Source organism: Daldinia vernicosa (genome assembly GCF_022497035.1).
Source record: "Daldinia vernicosa strain CBS 139.73 unplaced genomic scaffold F5Y00scaffold_14, whole genome shotgun sequence".
NCBI lineage: Eukaryota > Fungi > Ascomycota > Sordariomycetes > Xylariales > Hypoxylaceae > Daldinia > Daldinia vernicosa.
This window is the reverse complement of record NW_025953930.1, coordinates 567,448-594,681: the sequence shown is the minus strand read 5'-3', so window position 1 is coordinate 594,681 and position 27,234 is coordinate 567,448. Positions and strand designations below refer to the sequence as shown.

Here is a 27,234-nt window from a genome sequence, read left to right as displayed (position 1 = left end):
CACGATGCAACATAGTCTCTAATGCTAGGTACCGCCTAAATTAGTATTTACATGCATGTTTGATATGCTTCGCTTATGCTGGTTTCTTTGTTTCTAGTTATACGGGAGTCGGGAAGTTACCCTAATGGATAGGGAGGCCACCTGCTGTCCTGCCTTTTCTAAAAGTCGCTGATAAGGGGAGATGGATAAAAGGGGAACAGCTGAGGAGAAATGTACAAATAAAGTACAGGGTACGGGAGGGATATAAGGGAGAAAGGAATGGTATCAAGGAGGGGGCTAAATGTGGACAGCGACCGATAGAATAGTGCAAGGTACACAAATAAAAGACTTTATGCTCGAAGTTACCCTAACGGAATCAAAATGGAATCCCAATAGATATGACCACCCATACTAGATATCCGAGGAGAGCTATTTTAACTGATAAATATTGATTATTATTCCTCTTGCAACTTTAACGATATCTCTATCCTGTTAGACAGCGAAAGAGTATAAGCCTGAAGGAATATTACCATGGATCTAGGTATATGGCTTTAATAGTAGATCATCGAATGTAAGATATAGACATAAAGTGAGACTATATCTAGACACGAAAGGGTTCACACGGAACCCTTAAGTATATGATAGGTACGTAATAAAGGAAATCCCAACCTGAATTAGCTTTAATATAGGTAGCTTGGCTTATACGCACCCGCTACTATCAACTATTAGTTATAAAGAGTACCACCATTCACTCCTAAGATATTAGAATCATCTAGTCTAATGACCCGCATATACAGACTACAATCAGTTGCTTATAGTATAATGGACTCGACCTTTCTAGATTATGTACTTGAATCAAGATTACTTGCACCGAAAGACTAGAATAATAGTAAGAGAGTCCTATTAATCTTTTTCATATAGTTAAACGATACAGTCAAAAAAACCCAGCTATTTATTTATTAAGTTCAAGTTATCAAGACATCCATCCCAGTGCGTTTAGACTCTCGGCATAAGTTACGTCCAATAAAAATGAGACATCGGGGTAGAACTTAGCGGCCAGCACTAAATTGTATGTACTTAAGTTACTTCAGCATCGGCGATAACAATAATCCACCTTCCCTCTAATCGTTATTGATAAAGGGCTGCCTGGCGAAATGGTATCGCGTCACTTTCCGGTGTTACCCTGGAACATGGTGAAGATTGCGGGTTCGAGTCCCGTGGTGGTCGTGTTTTTTGCATCTCACATCATCTCACATCGATAATGTTATTTTTTTCTGGATTTTCTCCTTTCCTGGCTCTTATTTTTAATGGCTCTTAGTTTTAAACTTTCCCATTAAGCAATATACATTAATGAATGCGCTCATTATGTCCCACGTTCAATGCTTTACTCTACTTTTTTACATCGATGGAGCTGAGGAAAAGGGGTTGTGAGCAGTGAACTCAACCCTCCTGAGATTACCTACACCTGCGCTATACATAATACGTGTGCACGTACGTAGCTAATATTTCAAATGCTGTAGGCATGGAATCATGATTGTCAAGTTTGTATTAAACTAGATTGAATTAGCTAGTATAGTATGTACTAGCTATGTTCGAGTAGCTATAGTATAGGCATTGCAATGAGGGATGCTAACTCTTGTGTATATAATACAGGTACCTAGGTAGGTAGGTATTGTTTTTTCGACTTCAACTTATGGTCCCCTCTCGATAAAGGGAACCGTATACCTGGTGCTGCTACAATCATCGCCCCAACTATGTGCACACAATTATAACGTAGTAATTTCTTCCTACGCTCGAGCGAGACACATTCCCTATAATTGGTCCATAGGTGGGAGTTCAGGGATGAGCTCTATAAAACTTCGATCGTCTCTTTTGCTTCATCTTCGGATCCGAGTTGTTACCAAACTTAGACTGGCATGCCGTTCTCCGTGATCTTCTTACCCTTAGTATCGTAGGTCGTGACGCTGAAGGCTTCGTAATCGTTGTCATCACGTAGATCGTCTTCGTCAATTTCCAAACCCGCCAGACAACCACGTCCGACTTTTGGCCAGGCAGGAGGTACGGAATCTGCAGAGTCCTCTCTGGCTGCTTGATCTTGATTCTCGGCGGTAGTAGTACCCTTATTAATACTTGTCTTCACGTTCACGGATTGCGAGTCAGGTGTCGACATTTTGCTAGAGTAATGCGTTGGGCCGACGTTGATGTTGGACTCCGCTTTAACCCGTAGACTCTCCTGAGATGGTCGCCCCACTTGAGCAGCGCCGCGTTTAGTCTCCTGAGGGAAGATAGGCAAGTCTGGATGCAGCTCCGTGCTGTACATGATGAGGTTGACGAGCTGCGCGTGAGGCACACCGGAGAGGTACGTTCGTTTCTAGAATGGCGTTAGTATTCCCCCACCAAGGAATAATATATACGTGTGTGTGTGGATATATATGTGTTTAATTAATAGAATTAGAACGAGAACTCACCTGTTCATTGGTCTTGTTGGACCAGCTTGCCCCTTTAAAACCATCAATATTCTTCTTCCGGGCAAGATGTCTCTCGCGCTTGGCCATGCAGCGACCGCAGAACCAGGAGCGCGACTCGTTGTTGACGAATTCGTCGTCGATGTATGGCTCGTGGCACATTTGGTGCCAGCAAAGATTACAGCCGTCGCAGAAGACGATCTGATTGGCGGGGACGCTCAGTCCCCGAGTACACACTTTGCATAATGCTTGCTCTGCCGTACGCTTGCCGTAGTTCTTGCGCTTCTGGGTGGCGGCGTCGCGGGCTGACTGCTGGGAGGGGTTGTATTGCGTCGGCTTCTGCACCTGGCGGCCAGACTTCGTCATAGTAGGCATGGCTTGATTCTCCTTGGCAGTAGCAGTGACGGCGATGGTACTTGTAGGGCTTTCCTCATCAGATAGATCACTCAGGCTTGAGGACGTATCTTCGTCGTCTTCGTCGTCCTTACCCCGTTTGCGCTTAGTTCCGCGCTGCGATTTGCCTTTCGATTTCTGGGCAGGTGCTTTTTGGCCCCGAGATGCTTCCTTGGTTGTAGACTCGTACTTGGCTGGTGCCGGCGTCCTAAGCTGAAAGGCGTCGTTCATAGGCATGCGCATAGTAGTGCCTGCAGATGGCTTCTTTGTAGTGGAAGAAGAAGAAGAAGCGTGCTTGGGAGTTATAGTTGGCATAGGCATCGTTAGAGACGTGTTCATGCTTTTCACAAGACGTCTCTTAGTGTCCTCGAAAGTGGAATCCTTAATGCTATTCCTAGGGAATGTTGAAGAGGCAGATGAGAGTGCTGATGATAAACTTCCAGGTTTAGAATTTATCCGCTTAAGGATCATCTGAGTCGCAGCTGAGAACTGAGGCATGTAAGGCGGACGGCCAGTCGAGCTAGCAGTGCTTGGAGCCGGGCTTGGTGCCTTCGGGGGTGCTGGCTGCTGCTCTGGCTCTGGAAGCTGCGACGATGCCATATCTTTGGTGGCTGTCGGCGCTTCCGGTATTTCGACAGCATCGTCGACCTTATCCTTTTCCGAATCCATCATTTACCCCCTACTTTTACTCGGTCACGTACATTAAAGAATACAACAGAATACGAACACTGCCGTCGCGTCGGCGCATTAGTGGTCGACGGTTGGTTGATATATCATATAGACAGGTGAAGCTGGCGGGAATCATCTACCACAAAACCGCATCGAGGCATAAGAAATCAAGGCCCTACAAAAGCCTTGCGTAGTAGCATTTATATTCAATTTCCAATTGTCTTATTCGAAAGGTGTAAAGATGGTAAATTGGTCATGAAAGATTGAAATTCGTAGGTGGAGGCTTTTGCACGTGAGATTCACGTGATCGAATGATTTCCCGGAAGCTCCTGCCTAAGTCATCAACAATTGTCAGGGTTGTCAGACCACTTTAAGGTTACTCGATTAACTTTAGTCTTAATAATTATGCTTTAATACATGACCTATTCCTATATGCTTTTAATCCATTATACATGCTTCCTTTAATACGAACTTGAGTTCTTAGTCTTTAACCCCCTTCGTATGTTATTCGAGATCTGTTTAACCCCGGGTGCCTGATACTTGATGGGGTTGTCTCGATTCAACTTGTACTTGTTACAAGAGGCTACTTCGTAAAATATTATTGGAGTTTTATAGTAAGGTACTGGTATGTTAGTATAATATCTTATCTAATAGCCCCCTTTTCTCTCAATGCAACCACCTCGCCAGCTTCAAAACCAAGAATATCCCTAAGAACTTCGTCCGTATGTTGACCTAAAGTCGGCGGTGCGGTCCGGACCCTCGGCTTACTCTCGCTATATTTTACCGGCGTATTTACCAGCTTAATCGGTCCACATTGCTCATGTTCTACCTCGACTACCATGTTTCGTGCTTTAGTGTGCTCGTGGTTTAACGTCCCCTGAACGTCGTTCACTGCTGCGTACGGCATTCCTTTGCCCTCGAATATATCCAACCATTCTTGTGTCGTCTTCTGAACGCTGATCTTCTCGATTTCGGCTTCGAGCTCTACGCGGTTTGCTACCCGCTGCGAATTAATGCTGTACTTTGGATCTGTCTTCCATTCCGGCCGGCCAAGACCATCGCACAGAATCCCGAATAACCTGTCATTCCCACCACCGAATAAGACATCGCCATCCTTAGTTTTGAATGACTTATACGGGACTATCGATGCTAAGAGATTGTTAGCAAGGGTTACGAGATTCCTATATCCTAAACCTTACGATGAGCCGTGCCCCATCGGCCTGAGTCCTTTTCCCCGCTGATGAGGCAACTGCTGGCAATGTTTGCAAGAGTGGCGGTCTGGCAGTCGCTTAGGGCGACGTCAATGTGCTGACCTCGACCGGTCTTTGCCCGGGAGAGTAGGGCAGCCATAATGCTATTACTGGTGTAAAGTCCCGTCGTCAAATCCGTAACCGCAACACCGACCTTCACTGGTGGCCCGTCTCGGTTGCCGGTGATATGCATCAGCCCGAATTCCGCTTCGACCATGACGTCGTAACCGGCCCGTTGAGAGTACGGCCCCGTCTGGCCATATCCCGTGATCGAGGCGTATATGAGTCCTGGATTAATTTTATGAAGCGTGTCAAAGTCCATCCCATATTTCTTCAGCGTTCCAGGGAGATAGTTCTCTACGAGAATGTCACATTTTTCTGCCAGCTTGTGTAGGATCTCCACGCCCTCGGCATGTTGGAATGACAGGCCTAAAGATTTCTTGTTGCGATTGACCTAGGTAGACGTAAGTCAGTAAAAGTTACGCATAGTAATATTTATAATTGTATAACATACACCTAAGAAATAGGCAGACTCTCCCGGGCCTTGTTCGTTGGACCCGTTTCGGTATTTGGCATAAGGCGGCCCCCAAGCCCGGGTGTCATCCCCGCGCGTAGGATGCTCAATCTTAATAACTTCTGCGCTTGCGTTCGATGCAATATTAGCTTAAAACAGCCCTACGTCATAAAAGTGACACGTAATTTATACCCAAGGTCGCCGAGAATTTGTGTACAATACGGCTATGTAGAAAGCTAAGTGAGCGAGTGGCCGTGTACATTGCCGAGGTTGGGGGCAGATCCTTCACTACGTACGCCGGCCAGGACCCTAGTCATATCCAGAACACGATAACCCGCCAAAGGGAGAGAGGATCGCTCGTCATTTATAGCAGAATATCGTCGTATTAAGTTAACGGGATAACGATTTTTAAGAAACGTTGTGCTGCGGCTGGCGCAAGTTACTGTGCGACTGAACATGATGGCTGATTTGGTAGTTATTAATTCTTGAGACACAGAAAGTCTGTATTAGCCGAGACCTTTCGGAGCGGACAGACGAGAGGTAATACAGGGGAGACCGACATCTACTGAAGGAAACTGAAGGAATCAATTTTCATCGGAAGAATTGGTATAACAAGCCGTTCGGATCCCGTAGTCGGCGTTGACAAGTTTGAAGTTTGAAAACAGCGACAAACGGCCGCTATTCCCTATTCCCGATTCCCGATCAATTAAAGATCTACCCCACAATCCAATAATACGATTATTATGTAGTGCAATGGAAACGATTCCCTTTACATATTCCTCTTTAGTATTTGACCATGACGATTTGCTGACTACAATTCTTAGGAACAATAAGCTGAGAGCTTCCTTCACCATGAACGACGTCGGACTTTACTAGAGAAGGATTCAACACTTACTACGACCGGACTTTTTATCAGAACTCTCGATCCTCTTGGCAAGAACCCCTCCAATAATGGGAAGTATGCTGTCGTGCAACTCGAAGCACTTTATCTCGAGTTAACCTACCAAGATAACAGCATTAGCACTGTTGGCGTATTATTCGCCAAATCAAGTCTCAAATGACTATAATTTGGAGTGCCTCATGTAGGCAGCCGGTCGAATAACCAATAGCAAGATCCCGGGATAATGGTTGTCGGCCTAGGTTACCTGACAGCCTGACAAGTAAAGGTCATCACGATACTACAATGCCTCGTTATGGTGACCTGCGCCGTGCGAGTGGCAGTATTTATTATGAAGGACACCTTATGTAGGCTAGATACGCATCAGCCCAATGGAAATTGCCTCGTCTTACCATCGTCGCCGTTAGCATTCGGATATGCCCATCTACCTCATCGTTTGGCCTTATTATACATTTTCATTTATTGATAAGCCCAGCCAAGCGACCCTGAACAGACATGTATCCCTTAAGGGACGTATACGTTGGCTCATTCAGCAGAATTGCTCAGCCTCGACTGCTTGCGTCTGAAATGCGACTACAATGCGACCGATACTACCCAAGAGCTCTCAGTAGCTAGACGGGCGCTAAGTATCACTAGAATAGGTCTACGATCGGCGCATTCCCTACGAGGAGCCAGCTACTCATCCTACCTACCTATGCTAGGTACTTACTATCAACCGCATTTTGTCACTAAGTTGGTCCTCTTGCTTGTCTCAAGGCATGCAATTGTCACCGAAGGCAACGTTTGCATTGCCTCACGCCCCCGGTTCGCACTACAGGGATCCCGAGATACCCCGTCGATCCGTACGGGTGGGCGGCGCACAGCATGCAGCGTGTAACCGTATGCAGACGTCAATTATCACTTGATTGGCCCAATAATAGAATCTGTCTAGGTTCCCGTCCCTCCCATTCGGCTCTTCTCGTATTTCAAAGGGACGCCGCAGTTAGTAAAAAAAAGAACGCCCTCCCATCTTTCCCACACCTCTCCTCCTGCCCTCTCGCAACTTAATTTTTATTTCCTCGCCACGAACCCATGATAGTCTTCTCGAATCGCTTTCCTGGCTAAACTAACATGGCGCCACCGTTACATCCGCGCGAGGAGAATGACGCATTCGATGCGCACACAGTAGCAACAACATCAGAAACTAAAGACACTGGCAATTCAATGGCGCCTTGGTTGATAGCCGTGATCGTCATCGGAGTGCTCGTTGTAACATCGCTGATCGTATTTCTGACTTTGCACCTAACAAGAAAACGACAACGAATTCCTCAAGAGGACCAACCAGACCCTCTGGGCAAAGACTTTAAAAAAAGGAAGATGAGGATGAGGTCGACGGATAGGCAAGCAGTGGAGGAGATCGAGCGAGCTACGATGATCCGGAAGTCCCTGGCAAGCCGGACTTCGTCACGGAACTCTCAGGTATGGGGGTCTACAGAATATCAATTCCAAGAGCTGGACCAGGAAGACCGAGAGCCCGTGGCCCCGAGAGAACCGAGAGAACAAAGCGAAAATTGGAAGGAATTCGAGGCAGGTCGAGGACCGGTTCCTGGTGTTCAGGACACGCAGATGGGAATCCACCCGGCTCTTCTACCGCAACCCCAATTAGCTGTTCCGCCAACGTCTCGAACTCCGTCGCCGAGCCGGGGACCGCCACCACCTCGATTAATCATCCCTTCATAACGAGAGAACGAATTTTATTAGGTTATATGTTTCCTACGCAGCTTTGGTGCTTTTTTTTTTTTCTTTTTAATTTTTTGTAGATGGACCTGGGAAGGTTTAACGGCGCATAGTAAAGAATACCCTCGGGGCTATCGCATAGGCGTTTTAGGGGCGAGCATTGATGGCACTGTCAAAATCTAGGGTTTCAATTCGTAAATTTATTTCGTATTGAATGAACCATTGCTGTCTGTACCGACGGTATTATTGGTGTTGATTTGAAAACAGCCGCGCTTCTGGTCTTAGGTTTCTGCTAGGGTAGTTGCACTTGTTCCCATCACGATGTTATGAAGCATTTTCTTATTGGAGTAGAGCCATATCAATTTTACTACGGCGATTACATGTGATTAGTATCTAACATTTTCTGTATTTAATATTCTCGTATGGCTTTTCCGCACTTACTCATACGCTTACGAGGGAGAGATAAGACTCGGAATACGGTGAATGCTAAAATAAAAAGATTGTTGAATACGTCCAATGCGTAGGTGCACAATGAAATCTTGTGTTGTTCAAGTTAAACAATTGCACCAGACACTTAATAGCTTTTGGTCATAACAAAGATCTGTGAACCATCAAAGAGATTGTACTTTGTGGTTTTCGTATAAAAAGGAACAATCGCCCTTCAGATTTTGTTATTCGAGATTATAAAAGCGAGTGCTGCTTACGCCTGCTTGCAGAACTCGAGATACGTACATCTGCAGCTTCCATGTGATTACATAAGGTGATATTTGCCATTTGCAGGTGACCCACATTTTATGCAATCCACACTGACATAACTGGGGAATATTCTACAGGCATCTGCATTTGCATCGCGTCTTCTTTCTCTCACCTTCTTCACCTTTGTGTCGGAGGTCGTTTTAATTATTTTTTCCACCTCACACCTCAACAACAATAACGACGCCACCCCCCGAATCAATCTATCGCCATCTTGTCATAATGGCGACCGTGGCGCCCCGCCTGGAGCCTAACTTTGCCGCTCCCATACAAACCCTCCCCAACCAGAGCCAGACCGTAAATCCGAGTCAGACACAGAATGAAAGCGATGGAGGATACAAGCAGAACTTAAATCAGCGACTTCTCTGTCCCGATTGCAATGAGGATCCTCCTAATCTCGTCGAAGAGTTTTCCTCTGGAGACATGGTTTGCGGCTCCTGCGGTTTAGTCCTTGGCGATCGCATCATCGACACACGATCCGAGTGGCGTACTTTTGCCAACGATGATCAAGGCAACGACGATCCTTCTCGTGTCGGTGACGCTGCGAACCCTCTCCTAAACGGCTCCCAGCTCGAGACCAACATCGGCTTCGGTGAAGGAATGCGCGCACGAGAGCTACATCGCGCCCAGAGTCGAATCACCAACGACAAGGCCACAAAGACCCTCTTAACTGCCTACCGCGACATCACCCAGTTTTGCGATGCTATTCACATCCCGAAAACCATCCAGGATTCCGCAAAACATATATTTAAGATGACCGAGGACAAGAAATTGTTCAAGGGGAAACCCCAAGAGGCAGTCGTGGCTGGCTGTATCTTCATAGCATGTCGACAGGCCAAGGCGCCGAGGACATTCCGCGAGATCTACTCTCTTACCAGAGTGTCGAAAAAGGAGATTGGCAGGACTTTCAAGGTACTTGAGAAGATGTTGCAGAGCAGCCGTGATGAAAATGTCACCGGCTCATTCCTTATGGTCGAGAATTACGAGGCTACCGGTACGACCGGCGCAGCTGAGCTCTGTGCTCGATACTGCAATAATCTCCAGTTCAAGAATCCTCATCTCATGGAAAAGATCTCTAAGGTTTTGGCCGAGAAGAGTTCTTCCCTCAAAGATCTGGCTGGCCGATCTCCTCTGTCGATCGCTGCCGCATCTATCTATATGGCATCTCATCTTATGGGCGACGCAAAAACATCTAGGGATATTGCCGCCGTGGCTGGTGTCAGTGATGGTACCATCAGGACGGCCTATCGCCATATGTATCCGTCTCGCAGGGAACTGATCGAGCCGGAGTGGCTTCACCCGAAAGGTGCTGGACGTATAGAAAACCTTCCTTCGAATTAGGGGCGTGGAAAGGCTACTGTATGTCATTCTTAGCAAGTTAAACTTGCTACAGCCGACTATATGGCTGTGGATACCTCGAGGGATTGAGTTCGCTCGAAGGACGCGAGAGTCTTTGCCCCTTGGCGGGTCTAGTTTATGGGGTCCACAAATCCGTTTAGCACGCGCTGTCTTCATTGTCTTGACCGACGTGTTGGCCGGTCCGTACCAGATTTCTCGATTCTTGAGTCGGGTCATATTCCGTACGCGGAAGAGGGAAACGTACTCGCCGCTTGGGTGATTTCCATAGGCCGGTACTAGTTTCTTTGACTTTCCTTATACGCCGTTTGGCTCTTGAGATACAGAGCTCGTGCGTTTATATTTCTGCAAGCGGGTGTGAGGCCGGCTTGTAGGCTTTTCGATGGTTGATCGACGAGGGTTGCGAGCGATACAAAATTGATTATGGTTGGCGACGATTTCATGGAGACGAGGCATAGCGTGGATCGCATGAATGGCAGCGGAAGGTAAATTGACATTATGGATAGTGCTAGGTTGGCCTTTTACGATTCTTAGATTTAGGGATCGTAGATACAATCGAGAGCATTCCATAGTACTAACTACTGGATTCTAACTGGTACTACGTCCAAAGAGAAGCTTAACAAGTTTTCAATTTGATATACACGGGGTGTGGTACGTAAGGTGAGGCCTGTCTTCCGGCGATAAGATACCCAATTTCCTTTTCTCCTATTTCAAGATCCAATAAGTTATTATCACCTCATGGACTGGATATCTTAGCGGCAGGAAACAAAAAAGAACTATAATGCTTGAATAAAATATTATTAACTATTCATTATACACACGTGCTTACCCCTATCCCCACGCAATCTATATAGGTAGGTATACTTATATATCAAAAGTCCCGAGGTATAACTAACTGCCTACCCAAGTGAGGTACTTGACTTATATGGGTGAGTACATGTGTGGTACCTATTGACTTGAACCCGAGGGTGTGGGTAGCGTGGAACTAGTTGAAGCTACTCGGTTGACAATGGCCCGGCATATGGAGAAAGCACGACATCGATAAATAAGTAATTAGGTAGGCCCTCCCCAGGACGCACCCCGCATGTCCCGTCCCCGCTGTTACACGGCATATTAAATGTAAATGTGCGGCCGTTAAGACTTTCCATAACTTTGTTTACGTTAGGTACCTAAATTACCTACTTTATTTTATTTTATTTTATTTTATTTCTTTCTATATGCTAAAGACACTGACTACTAGACTTGCTATTCCCACTCCCACTCGTCTATTTTCTTCCCAGCTTAGAAGATACGTCACCCCGTCCAACAGCACCATGAAGCTCCTCTACCCCACATCTCTCAAACTCGATATCAAGAGTCTCGAGGGCTTCTCTACTTCCCTGCATCCTTACGACGTCAAAGCCCCAATCCCGGACGACCTCGCCGACGCCGAGATCCTCGTTACCTGGACCAACAGCGCCGAGAACCTATCCGACGCGGCACGTCGTCTGAAGAACCTACGCTGGATCCAATCCCTCGCTGCGGGGCCCAATGATGTTCTAGCCGCTGGATTTCCCTCAAGCGTCCTCGTGACGACTGGCTCTGGTCTTCACGATCGCACCGTCGCCGAGCATACCCTGGGTCTACTCCTCACGGCCGCCCGCCGCTTCGACCAGATGCGCGAGTACCAACTACAACGCGAGTGGCCGCAGCACCTAGGCGGTCCGCAGCCCGACCGCCCAAAGGACCGCTTCACCACCCTGCGCGACGCGAATATCCTCATCTGGGGCTACGGCAACATCGCTAAAACACTAGCCCCGCACCTGACGGCATGGGGCGCAACCGTACGCGGTGTGGCTAGATCGGCGGGCGTAAGACAGGGCGTGGAGGTGTACGCGGAGGACAAGCTGCCGGAACTTCTGCCCCAGACCGACGCGCTGGTGATGATCCTGCCCGGCTCGGACAGCACGCGCGACGTCCTGAACAAGCAGCGGTTAGCGCTGCTGCCGGCGCACGCGTGGGTGGTCAACGTCGGGCGGGGCACGAGTATAGACGAGGAGGCGCTGGCGGACGCGCTGGAGCAAGGCAAGATCGGGGGCGCGGCGCTGGACGTGTTCAAGAAGGAGCCGCTGCCGAAGGACTCGAGGTTATGGGGCGCGCCGAATTTGTTGGTTAGTCCGCATGCGGCGGGTGGGCGGCCGCAGGACGCGGAGCAGCTTATTGCGTATAACCTGAGGAGGTTTTTGGCGGGGCAGGAGTTGAGGAATTTGGTGTAGTTGTTATGGAGGAATCTGTAGGGGGGTTGGGAGGGGGAGGTGGACGTGGATGTGGATGTGGATGTGGATGTGGACGTGGGAAATAGGGGTTGAACTCGATAAGAGAGATCCCCTGGACTCGGAGGTTGTGCGAGGGGGATGGGGGAGTATTATAATTCCCTTGTTCTTGGGATTGTCGCTTTGAAGGTAAGATGGCTACTTGAGATATGCATATAGCAGCGTTCGTCGAGGATGATAGTGAATAGTTATAGACAAGTCTTACTGTACTTACTTTTATCCACGTGGTTAAAAGTTATCGAGTTACTTCGTGACTCTAGGGGTATTCTTAAGGCTATTATATGCCGTTTTAAGAGAAAAGGACGATATAGCATTGGTTGAATAGATGGAGACTTTAAACCTTTGGGTCTTGGACTTTTAGGTGTTTAAATAAATAGGGGCCATATTAAAAGATATTAACTTGCTTGTAAAGATGATGAAAACATAAAGAACGCGCTATGTCACGCTTAGTTGAAAGGGGAAATTTGTATAAAGTACGCGAGATATAGTTACTTTTAATAACCGGGATTAAAAGACTACGATGGTATTAGTATTAAACTAACAGTTTAAAGTAATGGCAGTCTTATAATATGTTAGATGCCCCTTTCCTCGGCTTGCCCCTTTTTAATAGTAGAGTTGTAAACTCTAAGCCTAAGTACCGAAAGTTGTAAATAACTACTATATTAAATACTTTAGGTAGATACATTGGATGGACGGTATAATACACAAGCATCATTGCAGACCACGCCATCCCTTTTACCCCGGATATTTTTATACTTCTTTATCTTAAGTTTATGCATAACTTGGGTGAAATGACATAACCAACGTCGAAGCCCTGGACCATTCCATAGATCTCGCTGGCAAGTACACTGCGAGTGACGCGCTTGCACTTGGTGGACGACCAATGGATAATGTTGCCTGTGATTCGGACCTCGTTGTCTTGGTCCGTAGGCTTCTCGTTACCCAAGACGATAACGTATCCGATCTGCGAGCTCAGGTCCTTGTTGTTCGCAAACGATCCGTTATTGTAATAAAGCTTCCTAGATAGATTCCTCTCCTTTACTTAATCAATCATACACACTACGAGACTCATCAGATACATATCATCATTGTGATACTATATCACGGGTCCTTGTGTTGTGATACCAGAACGCACAAATGTATTAAAACCGTCCGCTTGGTGCAACCCGCTTGCCCGCGCGTTTTGCTAGCCAGTAAACCTCTTATTTTATGAGGTAGCGATGGCAGATGGTTGGCAGACACTGCTTCCGCCGGGGGTGGTGGTACTGCCCAGTATCAACTTGAACGACCAAGTTATGATTGGGACGGACCACCATCTCCTTAAATATACTGGTAACAGCCACGAATTTTATGTGGTGCTATCCGCCGAGATAATTACGGTTAGGTTATTCTTAAGGTTTTATTAATGTTATGTCGCAAAAGGCGACGCCGCCAGTTGCGAGCACGCTTAGGCTCATTCTGGCGCTGACATCTGCGATCTTTTGGATCTAATAGCTTCTTTTTTGTGCATAGGTTAGGATCGAACCTTAAGCCTTACTGCTAGTTCAAGTCTAGCTCTGGGGCCATGTGGGTTTAGCGCAAGGGCTCTTGAAGAGGGTGAGCACCTGGAGGTGAGGGGCATGGAGGAGGAGATGAATAGAGCTTTCGGGGATGGTAGCCGTGGTGACGGTGGTGTGGTGGATGTTAGCCGTGGCGGTGGTGGGATAGGAGTAAGAGGTCGTGCTATTGTTGTAAAGCTTCCTCACAGAGCTTAGTGAGATGCCTGAGGGTGCTATCACAATACTCGAAGACAATAATGGTGCCATGAAGTGGGCGACGAGCACAGCAATCAATAAAAAGAACAGACACATTCGAATTCAGTACTTCTACTCAAGACAAGAGATAGAAGAAGGACGCATACGGCTGGAATACGTAAAGGGCAGCGAGAACCCAGCAGACGTCTTCACAAAGCCACTGAACAAAACAGACTATGAAAAGGCATGCGACCTGCTGGGATTGGAGGATTTTTGATACATCTATCTGGTTAAGGGAGGGTGTGAACAATGAGTAGAATAGTCTCGTAACCAGTAGATGTAATTAGCAAAGGGCCTTTGATCAGTAGTTATGGTGGATAGAGGGGTTTAAACGGATGCTGGTTTAGGTGGTCTTGTAGTGGAGGATATTAATATGGATGTGGCAGGTCCCCTTGACGGGGAGTCTGAGGACGCAGCTCCTCTTGTAGATAATATTCTAGATAGTGTGCAGGATCCCGAGGGAAATGAAGACGACGCCTATAGCGAGGCTGAGGCTAACCCGCGCGATGAGCCACGTGAGCGCGGGTTCTTGGATTGGCTTCGTGCCTTTCCTGCCTTCCTACGCTTTATCGTGTAGCCCTGATCTATGATTGCTTGTCTCCTACCTCGTAGGTTGACATAGGCGATCAGACGGTCTACTGCTGGCAGTGCTGGCTATCTCTAGTCTGACGGCCTCATAACAGGTCCTCTTCAGTACATAGATAGTTTGCTTTGTGTCATACATGAGCCCTGTGCTCCTAACTAGCGGCGTCGCTTTTTGCGACACGTTATCAGTTCGTATTCGCCGCGAATGTGTTTAAAGGATATAGTGTAGTTAGGTTATTATTAGCGAAGAGGCCGGTATGCTGTCCAATGGCCTTAGGGTTCATAAAGATGGAATATCGAATAGTATATAGGGAGGCAAATTAGGCCTGAATGCCTCGCCTTCCAAAGCAATACTGCTCCAGACAAGCTGTGATAAATCTTAGTTGCGCTGACCCATGGTGACTAGTTAACAGAGGGTGACATTGTTCCTTAAGCCGCCCTTTTAAACATAGGGAAGTAGTTGTTCGAGATTGAGAATAAGGCGATAAGATTATTTAAAAAGGCCATGAAGGAACTTGATATGGAAGAAGTGTCGTTTTTACTCCGACTATTTAAGCGATGAGAAGAGGCCAAGCCGATCAAGTTTGATGTAATCCGCGCCTTTAGCAAGGAAATCACTTATATTCGGAGTCTTGCGTGATGGAGTTGCCAAGTAACCACTTGTTGTTGTCGTGTATAGAATATAAAATGGGAATATACGTGGGCGGTCGTTAAGTTGCTCCGGATTCACGTTAATATCCCGGCGATGCACCAAACCACCCGCGTTGCTGTGAATACCATTCACATCTCTGTAGCGACAGCTTCACTGCTGCTTAGCGGGGGATGGTTATATAGATAAGTAGGGGTCCTCCCCAGCCTTTTCTCCAGTCTCTTCCCTAAATCCTTTCTCAACAAACACCACACTCAAATTCGACCTGATTATCTTAATCTAGGAGTCCCCGTGCCGGGCTAGAGCCGCTGGGCGTCGAAGGCCTATTGTGGCCTAAGATGAGGTTAGCAAGCACCACAGCTAAGAGAGGAGATGCTACGTACCAGACGGACCAGCTGGGAAGTCCTGGACCTCTGACACAGCACGTCGCTTACCGGCGCGAGCCTCTCTTAGCTCGCTACTGGCCCGGCGCTTAGCATTGCGCCGGGCAACCCCAGTGATGAGTGGGGTGTCTGAGTCGGACGAATCCTCATCCGGCGGGTCACGCACCTGAGAGACGGTACCCTCGGTGGAGACCGGTTGAGCCGGCAGATCAGCTACCCCGGAGGCATCAGCCTCCGAGGACCCTTGAGCCCCCGACGTCGAAGCCTCCGACCGCAGGTGATGGCCGGAGAGCCGTGCACGTCGGGCATTAGCCGCATTCGAGGCTCGGACTTGCCGAACCACTGATGTTAGGTTCCGTTATTAGATTATAGTCGTATATGATCCCTTTTAAGAGGGTAGAGCAAGGCTTTACGCTCGTACGTAGGTTATAGGACTATGACAATGATGACGGAACTATGGGGTGGTGGGCCCGCGGCAAGAAAGGTCAACACCGAATTTGATATTAGTAAAGATCCGGCAGGTTACCCGAAAGGATAAACCTAGAAGATCTTGAAGAAAAGGAAATAATAGCTTTGGAGTATTTGGTGGTATATATAAGGTGAGTGAGAAATAGAAGATAGTGAAGCTGGATGAAGTTGGGCGCGAAATACAATTAGTAGGGAGGAAGAGGAGCTAGATATATAAAAAAAGGGTGTCCAACTTAGGAGGTACGCTGAATCTAGAAGTCCTTAGCAAACACGGTCACTAGGTATGTAATGCAACATCTGCATCTCCGTTTCGTTTGCTTATGCGTCACAAACATAAAGCATGTATATGTACGAGACATGCAAGCTACCTCCATAAATGCATCTTCCCATAGTTGACAATGACCAAAACGCCAGTATCCTGACCGCCTCTGCCTAGTTTCCCTTAGGGGGAGAAAGAAACCTTGCTCATATACCCCCAATACTGTCTAACTAACCTCTTCTCCGTGAAGCTGACCTGCATCTAAGGTCGAAAAGTCTATCCATAAGCTCCCAGCCGAATGCATGTGATCAAGCTGCCATATGCACAGTTCCGTATATCATGACAAAAGTCAAGCGCTTGCCCACCCATGCTGCTTCTTATACCAGCTCACAGTATCCAAACCAGTCTGGACACGCATACCGATCCGGGCGTCTAGGGTAAACGCTCCCCAGTTGGCTACTTTGTCGAGCCAGGCCTGGCATTCCTCCGTTTTCTCCCGTAGCCACTCCTCCTCGTCCCCTTGGTCGTCATCTCTTCGTACTTCAGGTCTCTGTATCTCGATCCATGCAAGTACGGCCATCTCGTAGTTTGCTGCTGGCAACGCGTAATCGTCTTTTGTAGGGCCTCTAAATGCTAGTCTATCGTGACGTGTTAGCTTAGGTGAAATTTGACGTAGGAGACTTGAAACTAACCTATCCATAGCTAAAACGCTGTCGAGCAGCTCGCGTGCTTCGTCAACATTGCCTAGTGATCGTGCTACGGCGGCTCGACAGACGTTTCGCACGGCTTCTTCGTCTAATTCTGCCTCTATCTTCTTCCGCGCCTCCTTCGGTGCTGTTAATCTATTCCAGGACAGAACCTTGTTCGAAAACTCCAACTCCGAGGGCTGCATCTTTTTCATTCCGTTCCAAAGGTACGTCATCTCTTCCGACGGGCTGGGGCCGATAGCATCCACCAGGTCTATTCCTAGCGCTTTGGATCTCTCTTCCCACTTCTGCATTTTCCGAACGACGAACTGCTCGAATGGCATCGGCCTAGCTAAGAAGCGCTTCTTACCGGCTAGCGTAGGCCCCTTTCTGAAGAGCTCGTCCGCCTTCTTCTTATGTAACTGGATTTGCGACTCCTCTGCTTTACCGTGGAACGCATTTCGGTAGTTCTCTAGTTCCGCGCACCCGGCGATGTAGTAGTATAAAGTAGGACTCCAGTCGTTGAGCTCGATGCAGCGGAGGAAATTGTCGCGCATGTCGGAATAATCGTGAATAAACATGGAGTTCAGAGACATCTCGAAATTGTTGATAGCTGTGACCTGGCGCATTTTTGACTCCGTATTGCTTTTTAAAATCTCGAGAGCACCCCGCAAGTCCTTGCTATTTGCCTGTACCCGACCTTCCTCAAAGCGCCAGAGGCCGCTATCCGGGTATCTCGAGCGCATCTGGGCGAGCAATGCGATGCACTTAGCTTTTGGGTAACCTACAGTAGTACTCTTTTCACTGTCGTTATCGAAGGGGAGGATGTCGGCGGCGCTTAGAAGACCATGATAATAAGAGAGCAACATGAGACTTGCTACAGCTCCGTTGACATTACTGAACCCAGAGCTCTGCCACAGCAACTGCAAGCCTCGCTCACGATCACCCCTAAAGCCGATAATAGATAACAGACGAGAAAACGCCGGCGGAACCATGGTAAGGAGAGTTAACAGGACACCATACGCCATGTTGGCACCGCTATGAATAAAAATGTCGGCCGGGCTGGTGAATACCTCCGAGCTACCTTTAGTAGATGGTAACTTGGAAGTACCATTGGAATTCAGAGACAGTTTACTCAGTTCCTTTTCGGCTGCACCAGGGCCCGTAGTAATATGACCGCTATAATCTAAAGGAGTTTGTGTTCCTGATTGCGCCTCATCCGCATCCACAAATTCGAGATCCGTGTCGGTATCGTCGCTGGATGAATCCGAGTGGAGCCCCTTTCTTTTCAGATACGCTGTCTCCGCTTGCACAAGCCCGTCAAGCGTAATGAAAGCCTTCCGCAGCTTATAGAAACCCTTGAGGCCCTCCGTTAAACTCTCATTCATAACGGCAACGACGGCGGACATCAGTTGCGCATAAGCTATGACCAAGGCGTACTCGCTTCCCGGGGGGTATATCCTGTCATCGGCTTTACCGGCGGCCTCGGCCTCCTTCTGAGCTTTTTTCATCTCGCTCAGGGAACGTGTCTCGCAATCATTGAGACGGTTAATAGTTTCAGCCATAATTGACTTTTCGAATCCAAGGATACTTCTCATGAAAGTGCAGACTCCCATTCCAAGGAGGTGAAAGGCCGAGTCGCCCTTTCGCAACCTCTCTTCGGCACCGTCGATGTCATCGTTCATAATCAAAGCGGTGGCATTTAACGCATCCACGAGGGAGGCTGTCTCCCGGGCCCGAAGATCTGTTTGCGAGGCTGCAGGGCTTGAAGTTTGGCTCGGGGCGGGAGCAGAACCCCGAAGCCAGGCCCCTATCCGACTCATAGTGACGAACCTGATTAGTTCCGCCAAAGCGATACTCGTCTTGGCTACCTGGAGAATTGTGGACAAAACTAGACAAAACTATGTTTTATCTCAAGATAACAGTAGCTATGCGGAATTTGTTAGCGTCGGTCGGTTAGTCTCTAATTCCAAAGAAAAAAAGAAAATAAACCGTAGTGTAGGAGTCAAAACATGGCAAGTTTAATGCTGAGAATATGTAAAACAAAGGATTAAATATTGTATCTCCTGTTAAAAGAAAGCTTTAAAAGCTTATGTAACAGAGCTGGAATAAGCGCGAATGCATGCAAGTATCCAATCTGCCAATGCGTGTATTAATTCAGGTCTCGGAGCTGAAAGACTTATTCACCGAAGCCCACCTTTAAGGTTTCAGCACGAGTCAATGTATTCCGTACCTTAGGGTAGTTAGATAAGGGGGGTGATTTTTGATGACGGTTCTAATGACACTATAATAAAAAATAGAAATAAAAAGTAATTTAGAGAAAGTGAATATTCTGCGGAGACTAGGGTAGGTTAAGACTTTTTAGTTAGTTCAATGATATAATGATTGCCTATATGGAAATGTTTGTCGATAGTACACAAGAAAACAACAATAGATCAATAGTAGTAACACTGTCGTAGGTATAATATAAACCGGGAATGGGATTCAGAAAAGTAAGCTGACTACGGGATTGTACTCGGGCCCTAGCGGAAATTAAATACGGTAGGAATGCTGCAGCAGATGGAGGCTGAGCGCACGAGTTGAATATCCCAGTTAGGTGACGACAACGAAGAAAGAACCTTAGCAATGCAGAAAATCAATAATAGAGGGTCCAAGCGCCTGGCGGTCCCTCTAAGCGCAAAAATCCGGGACAGTGTTTCTCATATAAAATCTAAATTTCAACAAGTTGTATCTGAGCGTACCTATGTAGCGAAGAGTGACAACCAGGCGCTTGGATCCTCTAGTAATACACAATATGTAATACGCCTTTAACGTTGCTACTTCGTCACTGTCAAAATTGACAGGCGGAGCTTTAGGTACCACAGTAGCCGCGCACTACGTGGCTATGTACACTGTACACCTGTACTACGGATCTATACCGCAGCCCCGCGCAGCCCAACTACCCGGAAAGTGTAATGATTGGTTGTCCGGAGATAAAGTTTGGCTTACCCGTGAGTATTTTCCGTTTTCGGGGGGAGCAGCGGCCTTTAACCTTATCCGCCTGCCGAGTTGTCATTGCACGTATGTATGTATGTATGTATGTAAACAATGTTATGCAACAAACACGCTTATCTAGATAAATGATATATCTTAACTATATCTTATTACCTAAGATAAGAAAGGCAAGGGTAGATTGATAAACATTCATCATCCATCATCCATCACCTCAACAAACCGAAGCCTCGTCTCTCTACTTATTCCACATTCAGCCTCGCCACCAGTAAGACAGATCATCGATATCGACAAGAAAACCCATTTACGACCCCCTTTTCAATACTACGCCCCTCGACATCATCCAATCTATATCGAACGCACCTAATACATAGGTTAGGTACCTTATTCATATCATAAGCCATGGCCGCACCTTCAAACAAGTCCGGCGACAAGCCCGCCGCCGAACCCTCCAAGGAGCAGCCCCAGGCGCAGCAGAAGCCGGCTACCGCGCTGGAAGAGGACGACGAGTTCGAAGACTTCCCCGTAGAAGGTGCGTTATTTCTCTTACCCCCCTACCCCCTAGTTCTCTTGCAATAATACACGTACTACTTCTACCTACCTACCTACCTACCTTATACGGCCTTCTTTCCCATCCTACAATATCCGTAATCAACTTAGCTAGCTATCTCCTAAGACAATCAACGGCTAACGCCATCAGAAACAGACTGGCCTACAGAGGAGACCGAAGCAGCAGCGACGGCAGTGACGGGAGGCAACGGCACTACGACGCAGCACCTGTGGGAGGAGAGCTGGGACGACGACGACACCTCCGACGACTTTTCCGCGCAACTAAGGTACGTTTATAATATCTCTCGCCTATATACTTCAGCGTCTTCGGCCGTCCCAAATCGGCATCGGCAAGGCCTTTGACTACCTACCTAACCTAGGTATTCTCAAGTCAGCCTGGCATATAACCGAACGATGCCGTTTCATTTCCCACATCTCTCCTACCTTTATACTTCCTAATACTAACGTACGTACGTATAAACAGAGAGGAACTCAAGAAAGTCGAAGCCTCGAAGCGAAGATGAGACCGTATCTACGGGCTGGGCGTTTCCGGGCACGACGGTCGAGCATGCGAGCAGGCAGGACTAGTGGCATTAGGGTCAGGCCATGACTAAGAAACCGAACCGCATTGTATCTATTCTCCAGCGCTCTGCACTATTTCGCTAGGCGTAGAGCAAATGAGCAAGGCTTTGATTAATAGACTGGCAGATGTAGAGCTGCCGAGTATGACACAATAGAGACTCCCTTGCCTTTACGTATCGACACTTCTTTCTCCTTGTAGCTAATATGAGAATCGGTATTATTATCATTATCCAGAACAAGATACCTCACAGACGAAATAGCGAAATATGTATAAAATATGTACGTCTAATAATTTTTTTTTTCAGGTATTCATCTAATTTTTAGCTCGGTGGCTTTATCATAAGCTCAATACGTAACATTATCAATAATAGTAACAACGAAAAGGACCACCGCCTGGTTGATCCACCGTTACCGGCAACCCGCGCATTTAGCTAGCCAACCCAAACCGGTTACCCTTTTCTAAGCCGTGCTAAGCGATGCTCACAGACGCACCGACCGCCCTAATTCTCATTTGGTGCTAAGAGCAACTACGCCGGGTAGCTCCTTGCCCTCTAGGAGCTCGAGAGAAGCACCACCACCGGTCGACACGTGAGAGCACTTGCTCTCAGCGCCGTACTTAGCAGCAACGGTAGCGGTGTCACCGCCGCCGATGATGCCGATCTTGCCTTGGGCCACGGCAGCTGTGAAGGCGTCTAGAGTAGCCTTGGTGCCGTTGGCAAACTTCTCAAACTCGAAGACGCCAGGGGGACCGTTCCATAGAATGGTCTGAGCGGAGTCGATAGCCTCCTTGTATAGCTTGATAGATTCAGGGCCGCAGTCCAGACCCATCCAGCCGTCAGGGATACCTTCCTTGTCTGTGGCAATGCCAGTGTTGGCATCCTTGTCGAACTTATCCGCGATCACGTAGTCGACGGGTAAGACGATCTTGACGTTGTTCTTCTTGGCCTTCTCGATGAGCTGGCCGACATTCTTGGCTCCAGCCTCGTCGAAGAGGGAGTTGCCGATGCTGACGCCCTCGAGGGTCTTCTTGAACGTGAAGGCCATACCACCACAGATGATGATGCTGTTGACCTTGTCTAGTAGGTTGTCGATAAGCTGGAGCTTGTCGGAGACCTTGGCACCACCAAGAATAGCGAGGAAGGGACGCTTCGGCGATTCAAGAGCTTGCGCGAAGTAGTCCAACTCCTTCTTCATAAGGAAACCGGCGGCCTTCTGAGGAAGATTAATGCCGACCATGGAAGAATGAGCTCGGTGGGCGGTTCCGAAAGCATCGTCTAGAAGATATTTAGTTAGCATCAGGGTAATTACTATTGCGTTGATCTACGTTACAGGCATGAGTGGGGGTTCTTACTGATGTAGACATCACCGAGAGCGGTTAAACCCTTGCGGAACTCCTCAACCTTGGCCGGGTCCGCCTTCACCTTCTTGCCTTCCGCATCCTTGTAAGAGCCCTCTTCCTCGGCGTGGAATCGCAAGTTTTCTAGCAGAACGACCTGGCCGTTGTCTGCCTTGTTCACGATAGCCTCGACTTCCGGGCCGACGCAGTCCGGGGCGAACTGAACGCTCTTGCCCAGCAGCTTCTCAAGCTCCGGGACGACAGGCCTCAAGCTGTACTTGGGGTTGACCTTGCCATCAGGACGACCAAGGTGGGACATAAGGACAACAGCCTTTGCGCCATGCTCGATCGCGTACTTGATGGTGGGGACAGCACCGGCGATACGTTGGTTATTTGTGACTTTCTTGTCAGCGTCGAGGGGGACGTTGAAGTCAACCTTTGAGAAATATTATATTAGTCTAACATGTAAAATCGTGTATTATAATTAATGATAAAATATCACATACCCGGATGAGCACCCTCTTGCCCTTTAGGTCAACGTCCGTAATAGATAGCTTGTTTGACAGAGACATTTTGAGGGATGGGGATATTCAATTGATCCTTAATCTGAAATGAGACTCTTAGGGGAAAATAAGAGAATAATTAGAAAGAAGAGGGTTGCGGTATTTCAGACGATGCGTTTGTTTTTGGATGTCCGTTGGGAAAAAGCACGCAGTAGAAAGACCGGGAGTACCTCAGGTAATAATAATAATACTCACCTGCACTCAATGGAGGGGCAGAGGGGTAGCAACTTCCTTGCACTATAATTTGGTGGGGTGAGGTCAACGAGCTTTACGGGTGACGTCCTATGGGCCAGTGGGCTGCATCTAACCACGCTAAGATCAAGCATGTAACCACATGTAACCACACTAGATAATTTAGTGGTTTAATACATTGGCGCGCCGCGTTTCGGACGGTCTGTAGGAGATTGCCGCTCTTTGAGAAGCTGTGTGGTGCCATTGATTGTCGTGTCGCCTTATTTTTCTCCCTCAGCTCTCCATACATACCTATGAATCAATCATTGGGTCATACTATCGTATTACGGTTTCATGTGATAATAGGTAATATTCTCTCCGAATTATCCAATGACATTCTCTAGTCGAGACATGCATGCAGATAATGCTTCTGATTTCTTGCGTCTACTCAGCGTAAGTACAAGGTTATACCCAAGCCGCTAATTTTATCTTTTCAATCCAAGAACGAATGCGCCCATCCAATACCCACCTATACTATATCGATCATATCGATTGATGATCGATTAACCCACCAAGACCACGCTCTCCGATGCCGTAACGCCTGCCGACACATCGTTTCAACGAATTTGATATACAGCGAAGGAAGAGTCTAGTAGTCTTTTCCACACGGACCGATCGTTTTCACTTACTCACTAAAGACGAATATTAGGAGAGTAAGGAGCCGTCTTTTGCTCAGGCTCCTCAGAAGCATTCGTCAGCGAAAGGTATGCGGTCCAAGCAATACCAACGGTAGAGACGAAAGGCTATAGAGAATTATTAGTAAAAAGTGACTCGCAAAGTGTACAATCGTAGCGGACGAAGCTTACTAGCTGGAACTGAACCGGCATTAACCTAAAGTTGATGACCTGTACGGCAGGCCAAATCATGTAGTTCGCCTTCAGAGTTGGAATGTACATGTCCCTAAGCTTGTGAACAACCGCCCTACGGCCACCCCCCTCTGCTACGGTCATGACTGTAAAGAAACAAGCGATGCCGAATGGGGCAAAAACTAGCTGGTCGAGAGCCACCCGCTTCATCGCTGGGGCGAATGCGCTGTTCTTCGTAATAGGGAATGCCCGTGAGAGGAAGCTAAACCACTTGTATTGGAGAGGAGCCATGCAGAAACCATACGCCATGAATCTCGTCAATCGCTCGAAGTCGAAGGGCGGTGGGAGAGCCTTAGAATCCGGAATCAGATCCCGTTCGGTCCAAGGATTCTTGCGATCTAGCTCGTGAATCTCGATCGCTGCCGTATCGTCTTTTGAAAGGCCGCCGGGCTTTCGCAGGGCTCGTTCTCGGACGGATGTGATCGTTTGCGCTACGGTATCGGCAATACCTCCAAGGACGGCGTTCGTCACCATCATTGTAAGTACTGATTTGGAACGTATTAGCATCTCACAGTAGGGAATTAGGTGGAAATTGTGTGGTTAATACCTGGCCGTTCATCATAGTAGGCGTTGAAACGCGACACCAAGCGCGCCATGATAGCCATCTCGATAAAGAATATGACAGCATGAAGAAGAGGCTGAATGCGAGGGGAGAGTTAGTGATAAGCAGAAAATGTTAACTAAATCATGGCAATATCTGAGAAATAGAGTAGAGATAGTGATGACGATGATAAATATGTCGATGCTGATGCGGGTTGGCTGTTGGTTGGATCAAAGCTGAGTGGATAGGATCGTGCAGAATAGGTTAACGTACGATGCGGTCGAATATGAATTTGCTATTGACTGCTCGAGAAAAGCGGCGCCGGGTGAGTTCCCAAGACATTGTGGAAGAATCGGAGGAAACTACTAGATAAAAAGAATAAAATGAAAATCGTGCTCGTCGAATCCGCTTGTGCTGGGGATTTTACGATCGATGACGACAGATTGGTGGCTCCGATAAGACAGAAGAGCCCCGTTTTCGCCCCGTTAACCACCAATGCCAAGTTCGAAAGAGGGTCTGCTGCGAAAGATCTGTCCCGTCTTATTGAGCTGGGGGAACAGTGGACGTCGAATGGATTCTGGTCCTGATTGAACGGAAACTGGATAAATAAATTTAGTTGGTTTAGACTAAGTTTTGATGATTGATGGAATTCTAGAGGGGAAATAATTAAATTCGACTATGTACAGGCTGACAGGTGCACATGGCAGTTTCGACGTTGGAGAAAAGGAAGGCCCGACGTTGGAGGGGGTGATTGCACCGCCTCTAAGTCAAGTGACGTGACCATACAAATAGTACCGATCGGCACTTCTTCCTCCTTGCAGCCTTAATACTTTTGAAGTCAAAATTCAAAACTTTAATGTTTCTTAAATTAGAGTAAAACTAATATTAATGAGCTCATATTAATTTGACTAAGAAATCTTTTTGTTATTCTCTATCCCCTCAACTGGCATAAAACAGCAAACCCACTATTTTCAGTATTGATACATCGAGATTGGCTAAAGAAGTCTATATTATTAGATTGGCCAATCATACCTATTTATTATAGAGGTACATTGCAAGGGTTTTTCCTTTTATCTTAATGAATCGCGTTAAACTTCATGTACTCTACCGATTATAAAAGGTTTGCTGTTTTATGCCAGTTTAGAGGATAACTGCTGTACGAACAGCCAACATGGACATTAAAGACAGCCAGGCTGTTCATTATATTAGGCACTATATCCCCACTCTGAAGCCGAAAAGACTTTCAAGGTTCCTCTAAACTTCAACCTTTATAATTACTAGTTACTTAGTTTCAGCTAAGCTGGTTTCTGAAGAATCACAGAATTGATTTTGCAGGTCACCGTATTGCCGCTGACACTTGCACTCAGACCGCTGATAGAGTATACGCTTGCTCCATTGTAATTTTCAGGCTTTGTGTTGCACCAGCTCGAGTCGGTACCGGTGCTTGTCTGCTTACAATTAGATCAAGACAATATCCACATTGAATGAAAACGACATGTTAAGGGGGTAGAAAAGGGGTAAACCTAGAAAAAAATATAGGGGTAGGTAGCTTGAAGCTGGTCACTTACAATTACGATATTCGAAAACGCAAGCGGACCAAAGTCCCAGTCGACACCCGTACTGTGAAAAAGTTAATCACTTATGATCAATATTAAATAAATGATGGACAGATATACAGCTCGATGGCAAATAATGCTTGGTTAAACGATTTACCGGCTAGAAGATATGTCAGCTTTCCAAATTCGAAGACCTCTGAATCGAGCTGTAACTTACCTAACGGGAAACTGTCCGTCACCTTTTGACCCGTAGACTGCCGGGTTAGAGTTGACGTCCACGTCGAGCCGCTACTGTCGAGCTTGTTGTCAAACGTGACCTCTTCGTTGGCGTAAGTGTTAAAACCGCTTCCCCATGGAAGGCTAGGGTTCGAACAACACCACTACGACCGGGAGGGTTAGTAATCCTTACATTACACGAGATATATACTGCACAAGCCGTAACCCGTAACTCGTAGGACAGGCTAAGGGGAAATATGAGGTCTCATCAATATCACATACTCCTGATCCGATCCACCACGTTCCGCTTCTCCCGTCAAGTACGTTCTGATATACACCACTATTGTCAGTAGGTTGGAGTCCCGGCCACAAGTAGTACGTCCCAGCTTTCGGCAGAGCCGGGATCGTCATATCGCCGGAGAACGACGTGAACTTCTGCCCGGACGCCGGATAGTACCGGAGGAAATACCATGTTGCCGCCGACGCATGCCCAGCAAAGGCCAAGAACGAGACGACCAAAAAGGCCGCCAAAAACATTTCGTGGATAGGTAGGTAGGTAGTTATTCTATGCGTACTCTAAATTTACTTGATAAAGATTTAAGTCCAACAGCATGAGAAAAATCTTTAAAGTGTTCGGATAAAAGACAAGATTTATACGTTTTATTAGGAACATGG

At 47.3% G+C, this 27,234-nt stretch overlaps 10 protein-coding genes and 1 non-coding gene across 11 annotated transcripts; 5 read left to right on the top strand and 6 right to left on the bottom strand.

The window, feature by feature from the left end:
* Positions 1 to 1,119: 1,119 nt before the first annotated feature.
* On the top strand, positions 1,120 to 1,206 carry F5Y00DRAFT_t51. The gene has a single exon. It is a non-coding gene; the product is annotated as a tRNA-Arg (tRNA).
* Positions 1,207 to 1,502: 296 nt separating this feature from the next.
* On the bottom strand, positions 1,503 to 3,826 carry F5Y00DRAFT_232810 (uncharacterized protein). Its single transcript, XM_048007217.1, has 2 exons — positions 2,448 to 3,826; positions 1,503 to 2,350 (listed from the first exon to the last, which is right to left on the bottom strand). The coding sequence occupies exons 1-2, from the start codon at positions 3,507 to 3,509 to the stop codon at positions 1,886 to 1,888; spliced, it is 1,527 nt and encodes a 508-aa protein (XP_047866552.1). The 5' UTR covers positions 3,510 to 3,826; the 3' UTR covers positions 1,503 to 1,885.
* A 173-nt stretch (positions 3,827 to 3,999) lies between these two features.
* On the bottom strand, positions 4,000 to 5,924 carry F5Y00DRAFT_232808 (CoA-transferase family III). The gene is made up of 6 exons (XM_048007216.1): positions 5,831 to 5,924; positions 5,567 to 5,754; positions 5,463 to 5,494; positions 5,271 to 5,397; positions 4,706 to 5,210; positions 4,000 to 4,655 (listed from the first exon to the last, which is right to left on the bottom strand). Exons 2-6 carry the CDS (start codon positions 5,726 to 5,728, stop codon positions 4,150 to 4,152), a joined length of 1,332 nt encoding a protein of 443 aa, XP_047866551.1. The 5' UTR covers positions 5,729 to 5,754; positions 5,831 to 5,924; the 3' UTR covers positions 4,000 to 4,149.
* Positions 5,925 to 6,582: 658 nt separating this feature from the next.
* F5Y00DRAFT_34365 (uncharacterized protein) lies at positions 6,583 to 8,511 on the top strand. Its single transcript, XM_048013515.1, has one exon. The coding sequence runs from the start codon at positions 7,279 to 7,281 to the stop codon at positions 7,885 to 7,887; it is 609 nt and encodes a 202-aa protein (XP_047866550.1). The 5' UTR covers positions 6,583 to 7,278; the 3' UTR covers positions 7,888 to 8,511.
* Positions 8,512 to 8,573: 62 nt separating this feature from the next.
* Positions 8,574 to 10,134, top strand: F5Y00DRAFT_34339 (cyclin-like protein). The gene is made up of 2 exons (XM_048013514.1): positions 8,574 to 8,644; positions 8,718 to 10,134. Exon 2 carries the CDS (start codon positions 8,860 to 8,862, stop codon positions 9,976 to 9,978), a length of 1,119 nt encoding a protein of 372 aa, XP_047866549.1. The 5' UTR covers positions 8,574 to 8,644; positions 8,718 to 8,859; the 3' UTR covers positions 9,979 to 10,134.
* Positions 10,135 to 10,857: 723 nt separating this feature from the next.
* On the top strand, positions 10,858 to 12,609 carry F5Y00DRAFT_34327 (uncharacterized protein). Its single transcript, XM_048013513.1, has one exon. The coding sequence runs from the start codon at positions 11,211 to 11,213 to the stop codon at positions 12,246 to 12,248; it is 1,038 nt and encodes a 345-aa protein (XP_047866548.1). The 5' UTR covers positions 10,858 to 11,210; the 3' UTR covers positions 12,249 to 12,609.
* A 3,766-nt stretch (positions 12,610 to 16,375) lies between these two features.
* Positions 16,376 to 19,605, bottom strand: F5Y00DRAFT_232802 (uncharacterized protein). The gene is made up of 2 exons (XM_048007215.1): positions 17,135 to 19,605; positions 16,376 to 17,080 (listed from the first exon to the last, which is right to left on the bottom strand). The coding sequence occupies exons 1-2, from the start codon at positions 18,949 to 18,951 to the stop codon at positions 16,792 to 16,794; spliced, it is 2,106 nt and encodes a 701-aa protein (XP_047866547.1). The 5' UTR covers positions 18,952 to 19,605; the 3' UTR covers positions 16,376 to 16,791.
* A 706-nt stretch (positions 19,606 to 20,311) lies between these two features.
* On the top strand, positions 20,312 to 21,511 carry F5Y00DRAFT_232801 (DSS1/SEM1 family-domain-containing protein). Its single transcript, XM_048007214.1, has 3 exons — positions 20,312 to 20,651; positions 20,826 to 20,955; positions 21,153 to 21,511. The coding sequence occupies exons 1-3, from the start codon at positions 20,522 to 20,524 to the stop codon at positions 21,190 to 21,192; spliced, it is 300 nt and encodes a 99-aa protein (XP_047866546.1). The 5' UTR covers positions 20,312 to 20,521; the 3' UTR covers positions 21,193 to 21,511.
* A 14-nt stretch (positions 21,512 to 21,525) lies between these two features.
* Positions 21,526 to 23,391, bottom strand: F5Y00DRAFT_232797 (putative phosphoglycerate kinase PgkA). Its single transcript, XM_048007213.1, has 3 exons — positions 23,093 to 23,391; positions 22,602 to 23,022; positions 21,526 to 22,524 (listed from the first exon to the last, which is right to left on the bottom strand). Exons 1-3 carry the CDS (start codon positions 23,156 to 23,158, stop codon positions 21,758 to 21,760), a joined length of 1,254 nt encoding a protein of 417 aa, XP_047866545.1. The 5' UTR covers positions 23,159 to 23,391; the 3' UTR covers positions 21,526 to 21,757.
* A 195-nt stretch (positions 23,392 to 23,586) lies between these two features.
* Positions 23,587 to 25,680, bottom strand: F5Y00DRAFT_232794 (uncharacterized protein). Its single transcript, XM_048007212.1, has 4 exons — positions 25,061 to 25,680; positions 24,794 to 24,884; positions 24,187 to 24,731; positions 23,587 to 24,123 (listed from the first exon to the last, which is right to left on the bottom strand). Exons 1-4 carry the CDS (start codon positions 25,127 to 25,129, stop codon positions 24,013 to 24,015), a joined length of 816 nt encoding a protein of 271 aa, XP_047866544.1. The 5' UTR covers positions 25,130 to 25,680; the 3' UTR covers positions 23,587 to 24,012.
* A 402-nt stretch (positions 25,681 to 26,082) lies between these two features.
* F5Y00DRAFT_268353 (uncharacterized protein) lies at positions 26,083 to 27,193 on the bottom strand (the record flags this gene model as incomplete). The annotated part of the gene is made up of 5 exons (XM_048012238.1): positions 26,842 to 27,193; positions 26,561 to 26,723; positions 26,464 to 26,503; positions 26,356 to 26,407; positions 26,083 to 26,235 (listed from the first exon to the last, which is right to left on the bottom strand). The coding sequence occupies exons 1-5, from the start codon at positions 27,094 to 27,096 to the stop codon at positions 26,083 to 26,085; spliced, it is 663 nt and encodes a 220-aa protein (XP_047866543.1). The 5' UTR covers positions 27,097 to 27,193.
* Between the last annotated feature and the right edge of the window lie 41 nt (positions 27,194 to 27,234).

Coding starts and splice junctions, on each gene's coding strand:
- F5Y00DRAFT_232810 (XM_048007217.1), bottom strand. CDS start 3,509: ATGATGGATTCGGAAAAGGATAAGGTCGACGATGCTGTCGAAATACCG. Junction 2,351..2,447: donor CCAACAAGACCAATGAACAG/GTGAGTTCTCGT, acceptor ACGCCATTCTAG/AAACGAACGTACCTCTCCGG.
- F5Y00DRAFT_232808 (XM_048007216.1), bottom strand. CDS start 5,728: ATGTTCAGTCGCACAGTAACTTGCGCCAGCCGCAGCACAACGTTTCTT. Junction 5,495..5,566: donor TGACTAGGGTCCTGGCCGGC/GTACGTAGTGAA, acceptor CTTTCTACATAG/CCGTATTGTACACAAATTCT. Junction 5,211..5,270: donor AGTCTGCCTATTTCTTAGGT/GTATGTTATACA, acceptor ACGTCTACCTAG/GTCAATCGCAACAAGAAATC.
- F5Y00DRAFT_34365 (XM_048013515.1), top strand. CDS start 7,279: ATGGCGCCACCGTTACATCCGCGCGAGGAGAATGACGCATTCGATGCG.
- F5Y00DRAFT_34339 (XM_048013514.1), top strand. CDS start 8,860: ATGGCGACCGTGGCGCCCCGCCTGGAGCCTAACTTTGCCGCTCCCATA.
- F5Y00DRAFT_34327 (XM_048013513.1), top strand. CDS start 11,211: ATGCTAAAGACACTGACTACTAGACTTGCTATTCCCACTCCCACTCGT.
- F5Y00DRAFT_232802 (XM_048007215.1), bottom strand. CDS start 18,951: ATGAGTCGGATAGGGGCCTGGCTTCGGGGTTCTGCTCCCGCCCCGAGC. Junction 17,081..17,134: donor AGCGTTTTAGCTATGGATAG/GTTAGTTTCAAG, acceptor ACGTCACGATAG/ACTAGCATTTAGAGGCCCTA.
- F5Y00DRAFT_232801 (XM_048007214.1), top strand. CDS start 20,522: ATGGCCGCACCTTCAAACAAGTCCGGCGACAAGCCCGCCGCCGAACCC. Junction 20,652..20,825: donor CGAAGACTTCCCCGTAGAAG/GTGCGTTATTTC, acceptor CATCAGAAACAG/ACTGGCCTACAGAGGAGACC. Junction 20,956..21,152: donor GACTTTTCCGCGCAACTAAG/GTACGTTTATAA, acceptor ACGTATAAACAG/AGAGGAACTCAAGAAAGTCG.
- F5Y00DRAFT_232797 (XM_048007213.1), bottom strand. CDS start 23,158: ATGTCTCTGTCAAACAAGCTATCTATTACGGACGTTGACCTAAAGGGC. Junction 23,023..23,092: donor GCAAGAGGGTGCTCATCCGG/GTATGTGATATT, acceptor TATTTCTCAAAG/GTTGACTTCAACGTCCCCCT. Junction 22,525..22,601: donor TCTCGGTGATGTCTACATCA/GTAAGAACCCCC, acceptor AATATCTTCTAG/ACGATGCTTTCGGAACCGCC.
- F5Y00DRAFT_232794 (XM_048007212.1), bottom strand. CDS start 25,129: ATGTCTTGGGAACTCACCCGGCGCCGCTTTTCTCGAGCAGTCAATAGC. Junction 24,732..24,793: donor CTACTATGATGAACGGCCAG/GTATTAACCACA, acceptor GTTCCAAATCAG/TACTTACAATGATGGTGACG. Junction 24,124..24,186: donor TGCCGGTTCAGTTCCAGCTA/GTAAGCTTCGTC, acceptor AATTCTCTATAG/CCTTTCGTCTCTACCGTTGG.